The sequence below is a fragment of the Haliotis rufescens genome, unplaced genomic scaffold (assembly GCF_023055435.1).
Source record: "Haliotis rufescens isolate VD_foot unplaced genomic scaffold, xgHalRufe1.0.p SCAF_3, whole genome shotgun sequence".
NCBI lineage: Eukaryota > Metazoa > Mollusca > Gastropoda > Lepetellida > Haliotidae > Haliotis > Haliotis rufescens.
This window is the reverse complement of record NW_025964001.1, coordinates 30,620,744-30,637,906: the sequence shown is the minus strand read 5'-3', so window position 1 is coordinate 30,637,906 and position 17,163 is coordinate 30,620,744. Positions and strand designations below refer to the sequence as shown.

The 17,163-nt window shown below is 37.4% G+C and overlaps 1 protein-coding gene across 3 annotated transcripts in view; it reads left to right on the top strand.

Annotated features, from left to right (window-relative positions):
• LOC124145737 (baculoviral IAP repeat-containing protein 6-like) overlaps nt 1-17,163 on the top strand; it is a 77,074-nt gene that overhangs the window by 12,851 nt on the left and 47,060 nt on the right. For all 3 annotated transcript variants that reach the window (XM_046515648.2, XM_046515641.2, XM_046515634.2), the window contains exons 3-11: nt 2,649-2,783; nt 6,974-7,224; nt 7,864-7,992; nt 8,929-9,002; nt 10,330-10,379; nt 12,578-12,673; nt 13,478-13,593; nt 13,879-13,985; nt 15,427-16,731. In XM_046515648.2, coding sequence (XP_046371604.2) covers nt 2,649-2,783; nt 6,974-7,224; nt 7,864-7,992; nt 8,929-9,002; nt 10,330-10,379; nt 12,578-12,673; nt 13,478-13,593; nt 13,879-13,985; nt 15,427-16,731 — 2,263 coding nt within the window. The remainder of the gene's footprint in view (nt 1-2,648; nt 2,784-6,973; nt 7,225-7,863; nt 7,993-8,928; nt 9,003-10,329; nt 10,380-12,577; nt 12,674-13,477; nt 13,594-13,878; nt 13,986-15,426; nt 16,732-17,163) is intronic.

Here is a 17,163-nt window from a genome sequence, read left to right as displayed (position 1 = left end):
TTCGACCAATCAGCAAGCTAAATTAATTACGACTATATCCGACTTGCTTAATATGTGGCACCTGATTGGCTGAAGCAAAGCTACGGACCATACCGAAAATTAATACATGCAAAACCGACAATAGATATAGGTCAAGAAACCGGTTTGGGTATTTGTCATAAAAAGGGAGAGAATAATGAAACTGGTTTGGTTTAGCAAACGGAAGTGTTAATCAACATGCTTCGCTGTCTTGTTTGGCAACAAATACCTTTACGCAAAGACGTACGTCTTTGATTTACGATAACAGTGTCAATTCAATATTAAATTAATATAGCCCCAGTCACTGCGTCCACGAGACCCACACATGTTACGCAGGTGCGTTCAAACTTATTTTTGTGTGTCCAAGACGCAAAAACGCGCTCTTCAGCCAACACTGGTTTACATATCCTATTGTGTCATCACCATTGTCAATTATGACTGATTTATATTTACAGTGGGATGTTTAACCATGCTTATATGTATCATGTGTTTCATCATGGAAGAAATATTCTTAACTATCAGTGCCTGATGTGCAGAATGTAATGCTTTATCCCCAGAGCATGATGAAACCTGTCTTTGATGTATCAGGAACAGTAAATCTCAACAGGCTTGCAGAAAGACGTTCAGGAGTAAAGTAACTGTTGTTACTATCCCATGAGACCCGTGGAGATCTGGGATAGAATAGGTCTTCAGCAACCCATGCTTGCCATGAAAGGCGACTTTGCTTGTCGTAAGAGGCAACAAACGGGATCGGATGATCAGACACGCTGGTTGTGCATGTCATCGTATCGCAATTGCCTACATCAATGCTCATGATGTCAATCACTGGATTGTCTGATCCAGACTTGATTATTTACAGACTGCCGTCATATAGATGGAATATTGCTGACTTGGTTGTGCATGTCATCGTATCGCATTTGCGTAGATTGGCAGTAACAGCCATGAAGATTATGTAGCTGTTTGATGCTGTTTCCTGTCTGGCCCAGATGTCACCACCCTCCAGGACAGCTAGCTCTTTTGTGTCACCTTGTCCTGTCTTCTATGAAGAGTGGCGCAGAGTGAAGCATGAGCACTGGTGCCACAAGAGGTGCCAGCTTGAGGACAAACATCAGGGCTGGTTGAGGCCTGAGAGCACTGACTGCAACATGATCTCTGGCCAGAGGGCCGTTAGTAACATGGGCATCATCTTCCCGAGGCAAGAGAGTTAACTGACTTTAAAAGTCCAGTTTCCAGCCTTGCCGAACTAGGCTGGAATTCCTGGGCTCGATCGTAGCGCCTTCAGTGGCTATTACGAGTTATGTCCTTTCTATGCCTCTCCTATTGACCAATCAGATTCAACCTCTCGTATCACTTGCATTTGCTTCAAACAAAACGGCAGCGCCCAGTCAAGACGATCTGATTGATAATCAAGATCTATATTGTGATGGAACGAGTCTTACATTGCGAAGTGCATCAAATCACGTGAGCACCTTGATTAAAAGCATGAAAAGATTTGGAAAATATCTGTTGACTACGAGTTAGCGGTGCACATGCTTTGCAAATCCTGCAGTCGACCGAAATCTGCATGACACTTTACGAACCGGATTTCGATTTCGGTGCGTGATTTTGATTGGACTATGCATAGACTCGTTAGTCCAGCCAAAATGTAACTCCATAATACCAGCCTAGTTTGGCAAGGGTGGAAACTGGACTTTTATAGTCAGTTAACTCACTTGCCTCGGGAAGATGCATGGGCATTGACTTGAGTATCGATTCTCAGTCAGGACAGGTCTGTTCAAGGCTGGCAGTGTCTGCTAGAACTGTTGACGTCAGAGCACACTACATCAACAACATGAGGTTAACACACTCCAGTCACATGTTTGGCAGACCATACCAGGTCTACAGGTTGCCACAGGTGGCCAAGGCTTGCCACATCCCAGGCGATACAAATGTTGTTGCTGATGTCCTGTCAAGGCGACACCAGTCAGTCTATTCCCAGCAGAATGGCAAGCATGGTGTGATTCCCGGGCCAATGGTTCTGAGATTGGAGACATGAACACTGGAAGTTTGTTGTTATATTTTGTAGTTTCCTGATAGATATTGGGCAAGACCAGCTGTATTAAAATCAGCAGACGTCCCATTATTTAAAAAAAAAATCTTCACACCTGTACTTTTCTACCCTCAGCACTACCACCTAGGGTACTGCTGAAGTTGAGGGAGATGAGATTCAACTGCTATGGTTGTGCCTTAATGACCCAGAAGACTGGGGTTCCCAAAACAGTTATAACTTGAATTTGACAAAAAAGTTGTGCTGCGTGGAGCAAAACAGAATTAATGTCATTTGGAAGTGATGTCATCAGAGTGGCAACATTGTTCGGTTCCTCATGTTAACTGTAGGCAAGGTACTTTTATCTGGTATGAGGTTGTAGTAGATATTCATTTCACCAAACAGAAAGTGATGGTATCACACTGGAGATGTGTGATTGTACGCATGTATTTGTTTGGCTTAGAAATGGTGGAGGGTCTGCTTCTGTTTTTGCAAGTATTTGCAATGGGTTTTTTTCTCAATTGTTAAACTGTTTGTACAAGTTTGCTTTTATGCAATATATATTTAACTCAACCCACAAATTCACTATTATTATTTTTTTCAGGCAGGACAGCTGTTAAAAGCATTGATGAATGCTGACCTGCCAGGAGTGGACAGTGTGGAGGAAGTCCTAAAAGAGTTAGAGAGAGGTGTAGAATCTGCCCACGAGGCCACCAAAGGAAACCACAAAACATCAAAGGTTAGTATAGTGATTAAAACATATATAATGTAAATAGGGATGCTTTAAGGTCACCACCACGACCACACTTTGTTCAAGAAACAATGCAGTGCTTGGACATCTTGGGGATATTGTGTAATGCATTTGTCATATCTTCGTTATAGCCTTTGAAATTGTTTTTGGCACCTCAAGGCCATATCATGAAGAAAGTGTTCTTACCTCAAGAAGGATTTGCTGTAGGTCAATGAATCTTGGTCTGTCTAAGGGTGGGGCTGAGAAATGTAAAAGGCGTGTTGTCCACAAAAAAAGGTCACAGTGAAGGTCATTCATAAAGTATGTTTGCCATTTTCACAAAAGATTTTGCTTGTTATATAATTTGAATACACATGTATGAGACGTGACAGCTTACAGTGACCTACTACCAATGAGTAGCATATTCCATTTTTTAGTTCACCTGGCCATAAAAGCCATGAAAGCTTATGTCATTGCAAGTAGTTGGTCTCCAGAATAGCTTGATTGATTCAGCTGAAATTGTTGTGTTGATATTTGTTACTATAAACATGATAAAGGGATTCAAGTTTGTGAAAGGCATCAAAAGTGAAATTTCAATTTGGCTGCCATGTAGCCATTTTATATTTAAAAAGAAATAATTCAAACATCATCTTTTCTGAAACATAAAGGGCCAGAGGACTGAAACTTGATGGTTGAGATGGTCACAATATGTAGTTCCATGTTTGTTCAGAGCATCTTGGGGGGGCACTGGTGGCCCGGGTGGCCCAGTTGTCTAAGGAGCCGCGATTCGCTGTGCAGAGTTGCGTCCCTTGGGCACGCCAGAAACCTATGATTGTGGGTTCGAATCCCGGTTTGTCCCGATTATGTTTCTAGGTTTGTCAGCACCATACCCGTGCTCGTGGGTTTCACCAAAGTGGTAAACGTCTGAGACCTGCATCACTTGAGGCTTTCCTCCCACATTCAGCTGACACGCCGTGATATAACTGGAATACTGTTAAAAGCGGCGTTTAACCCAACTCACTATTCAGAGCATCTTGATTGCAAATCAAATATGTGTTGAGGCACCTTTGTTGCAAATCAAATACGTCTGTCAGCAGCCAATTTTGGAAAATACTTAAGCATATTCTCCTCAGAAACCACAACACCAATAAAGGTGAAACTTCACATGCCTGTTTGTTCCCACCAATGATGGCACCTGAATTGTTCATAAGGCTCAAATCCAATTAAAAAAGCCATTTATGGCCAAAACTTAGTCAGTATTGTTCAAAATGTAATGAAATTAGGTGTGTGTGTGTTTAGTTGGTGATGGGACCTTCATTTGACCTTCACACTTTGACCATGCTACAAAATTCTTTTAAAATGTGTTTCTTTGCACTGTAAATATCTTCTTCTGAGAAACCAACTGACCAATGAAGCTACAACTCCACATGCATGTTCCCACCAATGATAACACCACAATGTGTTCTAAATATTGATTTTTATCACCCTGGTTAAAAAAAACCCGGGGATATAGCTATCAGGATGTCCGTCCATCCATCCGTTTTCCGTTCCCAGAGCATAACTCCTAAACCGTTAAATATTTTTTGTTGAAACTTGCTATGCAGATCAGTCTAGTGGTGAACTGATGCCTATTGATGATTTCGGATTTGTGTTATAATTCATGAACACAAGTTGGACTTGTACTGAAAATGAGGCTTGTGCTCGTTTAACGAGCAGATATCCAGAACCGTTGAATGTTCCTTGGTAAAACTTTGTGTTCAGATCAGTCAAGTAGTGAACTTTTGCCTTTTGATGATTTGGAAGTTTTTATAAATGTTTTTTTTAATAAATTTTCATGCCGACAACACTTGACAAGTTGGAGTTTACTGAAAATGAGGGTTGTGCTCATTTCTGGAGTAGAACTCCCAATAAGATCAGTCTAGTGGTGAACTGGTGCCTTTTGATGATTTAGGATGTTGGAAAATACACATCAGTATTTTTTTTATCTGCTCTGAACTGAAGGTATCCAATGGCATTGAACCAACAGTGTGGTATTAGTAGCCAAACTCCATTTCCAAATTGAACCAGAGCAGGGGGATATGTCATCTCCTGATAACTGAGATAATGTCGTCTCAAGTTGTCTGTTATGCTGTATCAGTTGGTTTGTTCGGTTGTCAGTCAGTTGTCTTTCAGTCCTACAAGGCCTCCTTGCGTCAATAATTCCAGCTGTGACCTTCATGCACCCATGATTTTATGTGTTACTGCATTTTCAACATCTACTCTGAAACAAGTCCTAAGAACCTGGAGCTTTGTATGAATTATCTCTGCAATTGTGTCTCTAAATAATGATCATAGAATTCTGATCTGATTGTAAACATGGCACTGTGACAGCCATAATCGAAAACCCATTAACCTTTAGTCTGCTGATTTGTTTTCCCACTTCTTAGCTCTGCCTGCTGGATAAATTGAGCTGTAATGGCCATTACCCTGACATCTTGCAAAATTGGAAAAGCATATCTCTACCACATTCTAGCCTGCACCATATTTTATTTAATTACCAGCATACTTTGGGGAGCAATGGTAAAAACTAGGTTTTCACATATGATTGCTATGGAAAAAAGAAATCAAACTTCAAACAGAAATGGTCCAAGCAACATGCGAAGTTGTTGGTAGGATACTTCATCAAGGTTTCATGATTCAACAACTTCGGTATTGGAGAAAATAGAGAAACAAATTCAAGTAGGTCAAAGCTGTGCATGGATGGTTGGCCATTTTGCTCACTCAAAAGAAGAGAAATGCTTGAAGTTTAGAGAATATTACATTGACATCATACTGTCACATCAAACAGATTACATTATACAGCCATTTGACAGCCTCACAATTCTTGATTGGTAAAGACTTCACTAATACTGTTTGAAATAAGCATAGAATGCAAGGGTCACAAACCTGATCACAAACCTAATGGTAAAAGTTTAATATTTATGGTCTCCCTATGTTCAAATACTATAGCAGCAAATCTCAGGGACCACAGAAGCCCCCTAACCCCACAGTACCCCACTGTAAAACGTTCAGCAAACTTTAATGTATGTGCTGAGCAAGTGTCTTTTTGCTATTCTTTTCCAGTGTGCCATTGATTTGTGGTTGAAGTTTGTCTCCCATGAACTAGAAGCCTAACTTTGCATATATCATGATGTGTTTATCTTCCTTGTCCATTGTTATTTGTTGACTATCGTCTCCTTTTGTACCACTGGTCTGTTGAAATAGAATCTTGGCATGCATGTTTTTGCTGCCACGCTGCAAATGATGAAACTAAAATTTATAAAAGTGGTGCTAGTCACAGTTTCATGACATAATTTAAATATTACAAAAAATGTAGACTGTACGAAATGGGAAAAGAATATTCTAAAGGATGATTCAATTGATAACTGGTCCCAATAAAATAGAATGCCTTTTCGATGTACGAGAGACACTAAACTGCAATGGCTCCAATACAAAATACTTCATCATATACTTCCTACTAATGTTCTCTTGTGTAAGTTAGGTTATGTTGAAAGTCGAAATTGCAGTTTTTGTTCAGTTGATATCGAGACCCCAATCCATCTTTTCTGGTCCTGTAGTATGGTTCAGCAAATCTGGCGTCAACTTGAAGTTTGGCTACTTCAAAAGGCTAACATCCAAATCGAAATTACAAAGAAACGTGTGATGATTGGTTTTTCCAGAAAAGCGCAATGACCCTCTAAATATCATCTTTTTGATAACAAAAGATCTTATTTTTAAAAGTAAGTTAAATAAGAGACTCCCATCATTTTAAGTCTTTCAGAACGAAATAAGAAACTACTACAACCTAACTAAATGTTCAGCGATTATTGAGTGTGACATTGGCCTATTCTATAAATTTTGGTCAACTTGCCATCATCTATTTAGATGATTAATCAACTATGTACTGGAATGTCACATTTTATCAAATAAATGTAAAATGATTGCAAAAAATAATAATAACAAAATATTTAAAAAAATAATTTAAATATACCAGTCTATTAGTTGTGACTGCCATATTGGGATCTCTCTGCTATTCATCTCCCTGATATCTTCAATGTGTGGCTACCACAGCATCTATGAGAATGATAAATCTGTGAATATTTGGATAGTGTGAATATTTGGATACAGAATATATTTTCCTATATACTTGATCATGTTGATGATGTTTTTTTTGTTTTCAGTGGGCTTCAGTGTGTATCAAACTGCCTCACATGGTACTGAAGTCTGTGTGTTCTGGCCTTGTAAATGAGCTAAAACGTAGCAATGTGCATAGCCCAGAGCTGTCCATTGCATCAGCCATCAGTGACCGCCTGTGTTACCTGCTTCCCAGCACACTGCCTGATATTGGAAATGGACATGTGGAGAGAGCTCTCATGTATAGTGAAGCTGCTCGTAGGGAAACATTCACAAAGTGGCCACATATGAACTACAAGTAAGTAAGCGTTAGGATCACGCTGAATAATGTAATGCTTTGCTTTCAACATATTCTTGCTTTTTAGAATAATGACTTTAATATAGCTGATTTCCAGATGATAGCTTTGAGATGTGTTGATGGATTTATACCAACTCCATTTCTAGTTTGCTTGCGAATCTTTTACTTTTACTGTTTCGACATTTCTAAACCTATTGTGTCTCTGTCTCTATGTTAATGTCACTTGATATGTTAATTGTAACTGGAAGTGGAAGAAACGTCAGACTATTGTATCCTTTGTTCTTTGGATACATTCTTCCATATAACACATTTGGTGGCATATTTTGTTCCAATACCCCTGTTTTACTTGTGTTCACACATTTTTGACACCTCTGAAAACTACAAGCCCTATGAAAATGAAACTTTGTATGAATGATCCCAGTTATGATGTCCGAAAAAAGTACTCACAGAGTCCTGATACAATATTTAATGTGGCTGCCACCATTTTTTTCTTTGGCACACTGAAGATATTTCTCTTCATAATGAAGTCATATAATACCAGTCAAACTATTTTACCTGGAAAAGAGGGAACTTTCTCTTGACAGAAAATCATATTAAATAAGTTTATTTTGTATGTATGATTTTGTATTTGTATGGTAGGTGGGCACTGCCAGATCCCATGGCCCAGGCTGGATTTTACCACCAGCCTAATGCTTCAGGAGATGACCGAGCAATGTGCTTCACCTGCAATGTATGCCTGGTGTGCTGGGAACCTACAGATGAACCCTGGTAGGTGTCACTGCATATTGCTCACTCCTATTGATAAGCGCCAACATTGCAACCACCAACACCATCACATGATCACCACATGATCTCTAAGGCAGGGTCTCAGCGGCATCAACTTTTGGATGACATCCCTGTGAGGTCAAGGTCACTTGAGGTCAAATAATGAACAATGAAAAATGTTAAGAATTTCAGGACATTTCAGATGGATTTATGAAATATCAAAGGGGTTTGGTAACAGTATCAGTTCAAGAGAATTCAATGATTGTATCAAATAACACGGTTGTTTTGAAGGTCATGAATTAAATATAGTTTCTTTCATTGTTAGTATAGTATGGAGACTTCTGACTTATAACACTACCTTACAAGTTATGTTCTCTCATGTGATTGGATGGAGTTGAAGGTCAAGGTCGCTCACTATAAAGTAGACATCCCCAAAAGCTTGTGTACATATCTTGAGCATTTATAATTGAAAATGCTCATATTTTGTTTCCTAAGATAGCTACAAGCATAGGGCAATGAGACTCACTGCTTCAAAGTTATCATGCATTGGGCATTATGTGTTTTTTCCAAACCCAGAAGTGATGTTAGAATGTCCTGCCTTGTCTTTCATTTACTCACCAGACAATCATGATGGCAAATATTGAGACTCACATAGTAGTATACATGGTTTATCCAGTTCTTCAGAAATAACAACTTATCTAAATTTGTTGAGCCAAACATATTGTCACACTTTACTATAAATATTGAAAACTACGTTTATCTTGGTCATTTGTGTTGATAGTCAATGTTAATGTTTGATGTCACACTTTTTGAAAATGATAATTTGAACTTACTCCCATTGTTGTATTTGTAAATGGATCTTGTGAGAATACAGGTTTGGTTAATACAAACCTTCAAAGCTAAATGCACAAATCCTTCAAGGTGGCTACTCTGTTTCAGGTCAGAACATGAACGTCACTCACCGTCATGTCCTTTTGTCAAGGGAGAGTACACTCAAAATGTACCTTTCTCAGGTATGTAATATGATATGTAATATCAACAAGGTTTAGCTGTCCTGGTCATAGACTAGTACCACTTATGCAACACTGTTCAACATGCAACTGTCTCACTGTTCTGTTAATGTTTAATCCCTTTTGAAAGAAACACCAACCAGCCAAGTTAATCAACATTAAATTTATGGTTTCAGGCGAATTTCTGCAGCAAATTAAATTCATTCCCACAGCCATCTTTGAATTGCCAAATTTATACAAATTAAAGAAAAATGTTCTCATCTCTGAAGGTGAAATTTTGTTTTAATCTTTCTGATATTTTAATGTACAGTTTAAACATGTTGCTATTGAAACATAATTGCCAGTCCAGTCATCTTGCTTGTATTATTCATTGAATGTGGGTTTTCAATTAATGAATTGATGAATAAATGAATAATTCAAATGAATACTACAAGGAATATGTGTATTGAAACAGTAGTCATAATGGGAAAACACCACCAGGGTGTAGGAGCCAAACTTACCATGACATCATATTTTGTTCAAATCGTTAAATGTTGTTATTAGTTTTTTTGCCTTAATAATTATGCAAGTGGCTGTCTTTCCTAACATTTTATGCCGTTGTGTACATACCCTATGGCACTATTTCTTCTGATGTGTTTTCACTGTTAATGACCTTACTGTTTTTCAACATCTGCTCCGAAACCACAAGGTTCATAAAAACAATAGCTGAAAATAGAGCACAGAGGAGCAACTTCCATGCCAAGGGTGTATCCCAGATCCAGTTATACATGTTTATGTAAATGGGACATTTTATATGGCATGGATATTAATTCTAAACATCTACTTCCTGATCATGCTGATGGTATAACGAAGTGTTCTATACCCATTGATTGAATTACCGTAGTAACTCAAGTTGACTGCAAATGTACAGCCTCATTTAGGGTGTTAATAAAATTAACAAGCTTTAAAAATATTCATCCGTATTTAAGTAATGATGATTCCTTGAATATAATCCATATCATATAAGTCCATTTTATGAACAGGGGGTTTAAGTTTGGTATTTCCTGAATAATCTCACAACAGGGAATAATGAGAATGTATGTATCTTTTATTCTAAACGTACACACTACCCTCTCAAAAATAGCATCATTCAATTTATGATGTCATCAAGTTGCCAGCATATGTTCGAATCTCCAGAAATGACGTCATGATAGAAGAATGTTTTATCGTGAAATATACCATGCCTTATTCTTCATTGTTCTTTGTGATTTATCGCATAGCTATCTTATATAGGAGTTTATATTTTTGCTGTAACTGATATATATATATATATGTGTGTACTTCATTTCAGTGACCTATGCAACACAACCTGCTCAGCTTCATGGAAATCCCGGTGAAGAAGTAGGTAGCTAACATGGACCAATATTGCTATTTGGGCCATATATTTACACTTGCAATCTCCGGAAGAATATAAACATTTACCACATAGTGGTGATTATTGTGCAATGGCTGAAATACTGACGATATGACATCTAATGTATACTGAAATGTTTTAAGGTTATGTTTTGATTACATTACGAACTACCAAGAAAAAAATAACGTTTGTTCTGCAGTCAGCACTCAGGTCATTTTTAAGAAAGTTGAAGTGAAATGTCTTTCTTTATGACGCCACAGCACAATTATATTCTAGCACCCATAAGTTCAGTTTTCTTGTGGCAGGTCACAAATATTAAACATTGATGGATTTAACAAAATCCTTGCATACATGAGTCAAATTTGATAATACCAGTAAGCCAGTCAATACAGAAAAGTTTAATTTGTTTTTATAAGCTTGTATGATAATGACTGGAATTGACTATGGACCCATTTCCAAGCAATTTTATTCAGTTAATATTGATTATTATTTTTAGGTCAAATGTGAATTGGAAACATGTAAAAAATCAAGTTTATTTCAGTGGTTGTCCAAATTAGTCATTTTCAACAAAAGCAAAGTCACTTGCCTTTGACTAAGAAAACCTTTGACTGGTTTCTGAATGTTAAGTTTTAAAAGAATTGATTGCCTTTTAACTATTTCAACTTCAATTTCAAAATCAGTAGAGACATCATATCTAAAAGACAGATAGAATCCACACAGTTGAGCAGAAGTATTTCTGGTTAGTTGTTAGCTCAACTGTCAATTATATCATGGCATGGATTCTATTCTCTTTTTCCATCTCCATTTTGGGCAATAGTTGTTTGTTTCAATAACTAGCCAAGTCAAAGTTCATGCAACCAGGGTGAAATGTGTGTCAGGCACGCTGGTTGCTAGATACAAACTTGAAAGTTGGCATGTGTATCTGTTTAATGGACCAAGTTCACTTAGTAGACATGTCATATGTACATGAAAACAAAGGTCACATGGCAATTCAGGTATGTTTTAAGTTCTTGAATTTTTTAAGCTCATGCTTATCTTCTTTGCAAAGTCTTGAATTTTGGGCTGCCACAGGCGCCACAGGGACAAATATGTCCAGGTTCTTCAACCCTCACTTTGAATTTGCATAAAACTGAAACTACCGATATGTATGTGACTTGATAGGTTACATGTTAACGTCACACTATCACTATGACTATGGCATGGATCGTTATTGTCAAGTGCTGTATTGTCTGATCCAGACCCTGATCATTTACAGGCCACCTCCATGTAGATGGATTATTGCTGAGTATGGTGTTAATCAACAAACCAAACTACACTACATACCTAAAAACTCTTCACAATTTTCAACTTTGCAGGAAATTCTTTTATCTGTGATATTCCCTGTGGTCATATCAGTCAAAGCCACTTTACTGTAAACAACCTCTGAAGATGAGGTACAATGAAAATATCATTTTGGGCTATTTTACGAAATAACCATTCACAGCATTATTTCATGTATGTTTTGAAGTCTAAATATCCGATATTTTGATACGATTCAATACAGAAATACCACATTTATGATCACGAGTGTCTGTACCTTATCAAGATACTATTAGTCATTCTGAAATGTTGCCAATAACTCTGGAATCGTTTTGTATGTTAAAAAATGAACACAAACTCCAAAGTTAATTCATGCCATAGTGGATAGTGTTTACTAAGTTACATTTTGTGCGTGCCAGTTTTGAGATGCTCATGATATGACATATACCTATTTCACTCTCAGCAGCGATACATACACCCTGAATTCATCACAAAATGACATTTATCATGTCTCACAAGTACATCAGCTCACACAGACAATGAAGAGAAACAACTACATTCTAATGAAACACATGCATATCTTATATAAAGCATATATCTCTTTGGACTCGATCATGCTGTGTTTCAATAGAAAGTATCAACTCCACCAGTCATTCCTTAGCTAGTTTGTATTACTTACAGTTTCCCAGAAAAGTCTGGAATGTGAATCACTTTTACACAGCACATTGATTCGAATACATTACCTGGAAGTGTTGATAATTAGGAGATTTGTTGGATCAAATTGGTCAATGTCTAGGTTCAAAGGTCACAGCATATATATCTGATGGAGCACAAATTCCAAATGATTTCCGGTTTCAATAATAACTTTGGTTTGTGTATTTTGCAGATTCATTGTGTTGGAACAACATCAGATGAAGACTTCTTTGCAACCTCAACAAAACATGGAAATATATGTGTCTGGAACATAAGTCGAGTTCTTCAAGTAAGCATTCTATGCATGATGCAGAGTTGGTTTTATCTCTGGTTATAAAAAATGATTATTGTTTATCTGGACTTGTAATCTGTTTTTATTAGTTTTATTCATAACTTTATTCAATATTGTTTACATCATCGACCGATTGGCAGATTGCAGCAACTTACCATCAAAACTATTTACGATGCCTTGAAATAAACCTTAGTTGACAGTCAATGGATGCATATATTTTAAAGGCTATAATTGGTCTCTTTAAGAGTCAATATAGTTTTCATGATCGAAATAGCAAGACCGCGGAAAGACTCTTACGGTGACTCTCCAAACTGTTCCAAACAATGTCCAGCAATATAACAGTGCTATGCTTATGATTTTTGTTTTTCTAAATATATTTTGTAAAAGCTGCAACTAAAACAACATGATATTTGAATATTATATTCCTGGTAAAATCAAATAGTTTCAGATACAATTTCTTCGTCGAAATTCTTTAAAATTATTTTATTTGGTATTCTTAACTGAATCACTGGTTGATCTTGGAGACAATACACATGGTCATCTTAATCTCTGCATTTAAAACAATGCCTAGCAGAACGAGAAATGGTAAATCATCATGTCTAGTCATTTTCCTTTAAATTCTGTAACATCCTTTCTAGTACAAGAGGGTTTTTATACAAGTACAAGTGTCTGTTATATTATATTTGTCATGGTCATCACACTATGGTCAATGTGTTTTCTGTTTTGCAATTTTTTTCATGTTTGAAACAAATATGTCTGACTGACATTTGTGAAAATCAAACATTTTTCTCTTTTCTTCAGAAATATTGTCAGTTCAACTTAGATCCTTCAGATACTCAAGTGGCTTTGAAAACAGGATTTCAAACCGATAAAATTGGAGAAACCTACAGAAACACTGATGTCTCAAGATCACAACAGTAAGTTGGATCTTGTTATCAAATACTATGTTATGTCTATAGAAGAAGAGCCAACATGGCTAACATTTAGTAGAATGTGACACTTTGCTCGCTTAGCAGGGTTGAAGAAGTTTTTCCTTCTCAAAACAGTTGTACAACTGAATAATAATGTCTGTCTTTGATATTCAGATTAATCCTACACCCAGAAGAGTAATAAGAATTTACCTTGTCTTGTCTACTTCCTTTATGAAAGTGAGGTTTGCCTTGTCTTGTGTGCTTGCTTGTGATAGTGTGATGGTGTTTTAGATCAAGGCAAGCTGATGAGGAGGAGAGGACACAGCACAACTCGGAATGTTTTGGGGCATCTTCTGAGGATGAAATACAAGAAATACCACTGCATGATGAAAGTGCATGTATGTATTGTACGAACATTTGTATGTATAGCTGTAGTAATAGATTGGAAGAAATTATGTGACTACATACATAGAATCAACATTTGTGATTCAAGTTTTGTCAGACCAGCCTCAAGATTTTAACCTTAACTTATGGTCAAAAGGTTGTAACAAAGCTTTGTGTAAGGGACTGTCAACTTTAGTGTGACAATAAGGTTAAAATTACATTCAAGCTTCTCTTTATATTTATGGAACACCTATGCTATCCTGTTGACTAGTAACATGCTTGTGTATAATACCCTTGTCATGAATTACCACTGCATGATTTGATTTTATACTTGTCAATTCTGTTCAAGCATATACACAAGGTCAAGTTAATGCTTTTACATCACACAAAAATCCCTACCAGATATTCTGAACATATTCTGAAGTATCTGATGCATTACATTTTGGTGTTTTAATGGGCGGTAAAAATATAGTCCTTTAAAGGGACAATATGTCAACTGTTCTGAAGCATTGTTAGTAGACAATACCAATAGCTGATAACTTCCTTATTCCATGAGAGAAGTTTCTGCTCCAGTGACCACACAATGTGTGTAGATTTATCACATGAATGGACTTTTGTCTTGTTTGTAAACAAACACTTATTCTGAAATAAGAACAGACGAGCCTAATGCAAGCCTTTGGTGTGCCTTTCATATTGTTTTTCAAAATTATATGGATATACTACTACAATTGCGATGGTGAGGTGCATGACGATATAGATTTACATATCAAAGTGACTATCGCTTTCTCTCCGAAGGGCTTCGATGATGGCACGTGGAGGAAGTAGTTTTTCATGTTTTGGGATATTTTCTCAATGAAAGTTAAACATTTTAGGACATGTGTTTATCTAAATGTGTAGACTCGTACAAAATGAAACATGAAAAACACATGAATGAACTGTGTAAGATGTGATAGAGGTACATGGCTGACCGCAATAAACTCCGGGTAGCAGAGTGATTGACTTCATACGACTGAGGCATATTTGTTTTGTAATCTAGGCTCTGATAAACACTGGGTTCTTATTTTGAAACTCATTTGTTGGAAAAACACATGAGCTGAAGCCAGTTTACTCTGTGCAGTGCTTGTATTGTCGGCTACGCTGTGCAGAGCTCTGTTGTTTTGGTTTGAGAATTGAACTGTGCAAAAGGTGTGACATCACACTTGGAAGTTATTTTCTGCATGATTAAAAAAAACCAAAACCGTCGATGTACTGTCCCTTCAAGTACTAGTTACTGTCTCAATAGTCACTAGCCCTTCTGACTATCAGTAGCACACAAGCTACGCCTTGTGTGTACGAGGCACTGCAATGAGCTAGAGAGCCTTTTTGATGTATTGTACAACTTAGTAATTGAGTACAATCAGTATCATGATAGTGTGTTGAGATGAGTGAACAGGTTGTTTTTCTATTTGCCAACAGATGACCCTACAGTCTCCACTGAGAGGACCAGACCATCAGAGGATGTTTTTGTTTCAGCCTTGTGTTTGTTAAAGAAGCTGAAGGACAGTTGTGGGAAAGATCTTCATTCAGGAAATTCAGATAAGACCCACAGTGCTACACAACCTAGTCTACTTTGTGGTGCATCACTTCGACAGACAAGATGTGCACATATAGAAGACAATCAGCTGCAGTCATCAATTGGTGAAGCAAAAAGTGAAACTGTACAGTTGATGAATAAAGTAAATCAAGTGGTTAGTGGTGACTCTCCTCCTCGGATAATTTCTGACTCTGAGGATGGAGATGACTTTATTCTACCAGAGACAAAGCTTCTGCCATACCTACTGATGGTTTCAGTACAAACTAGTATCAATACTAGTCATATAAGACAACAGTTTGATTCTGAATCGATAGCAAAACCGCCAACTGGGGGTGAGAATGGTGTTATCACCCCTCTTGGACTATCATCTATGCATCCGGATTGGTCTATGTTTTTGGAAAATGATCCTTGGGCGGATCCAGATGTTCAGATTGTAGGTTTTACTCCAAGTCCAATGCAAACCTCACAACTCAAAGATAGCATTCCAGAAAGTAGTAGCAAGAACAACAATGATAGCAGTAGCAGTTCTTTGGGAGTTGACATGCCAGTGTTGCAAACAGTGAAAATGTCTGATGACTTTGAGAAAAAAGAAGTCAAAACACAGTTGCCTTTGAGAGCTGGGACAGTTATCCAGTGTTTAGACTTACCAAAACAGTTCCAGAGAGAAGAGTATGAAATCGCATCAATAACACCATCAATAGACAAGCAGTATGTAGTTGTTGTTGTATCTCCCAAGAAGGACTTAAACACATCAGAATCAAACAGCAACACTTCAAATGGGGTTGCTGATGGTAGTTTTAATGGGTGCACAGAACACAGTGGTGGTGGTGGTGGTGGTGGGCTCCTAGTGTATAAACTCAAAACTGATGGTAGCAATACCGTGGTGGAAGAAACGCCATCTATTGTCCATGTCATTGAGAAGAAAGAAAATGCTGTGTGTAGCTTACTTATGTTGCCCCAAGAAGTGGAAGACCAAGTGGAGGAGGAAGATTGTGGCACACGTGAACAGGACTCAACACTGGACAATGTTATGACAAGTCATATAAAACCATGCAGTGTACCTGGCCAAGTGGCTCTCACACTCATGTGTGGTAGTGTCTGGCTTATTAACCTGGCAGACATGCAGTTGCTTGCAGAAATGCATCCCCTGGAAGATGAAAATTTTATTTCTGTTGCTTACTGTACAGGTAAATAAGACTTAACTTCTTTGTTTGAGAGGCATTTAGAAATTGGAGTACTAAGTAAGGATAAGATATATGGATGAACAACCTCTTTATTACGATTAGAAGTGACATTTAGGTGTAGAGGTGACTTGGAGTAAACATTGGAGACTGAGCTTTGTTTTCTTTAATTTTGGTTTTCACCACCGACCTCAAAGAGTAATCGACAGCATGTCAGTGTCCTTAGGTTAAGATCAATTATGGAGTGGGTTTTGTAAAACTTTTTGTAAGTATATAAGGGTGAAAAATGAAATTGGTGAAATATCATTAAGAATCTAGTTCTAGGAATCTGAAATCTGATATTTCTATCAACACAATGGGATTCAGATTGATCATGCCAGAAGAAGAAATAAAACATTGACTTCACTTGAGAATCCAAATTGGAATCACGAATGAGAT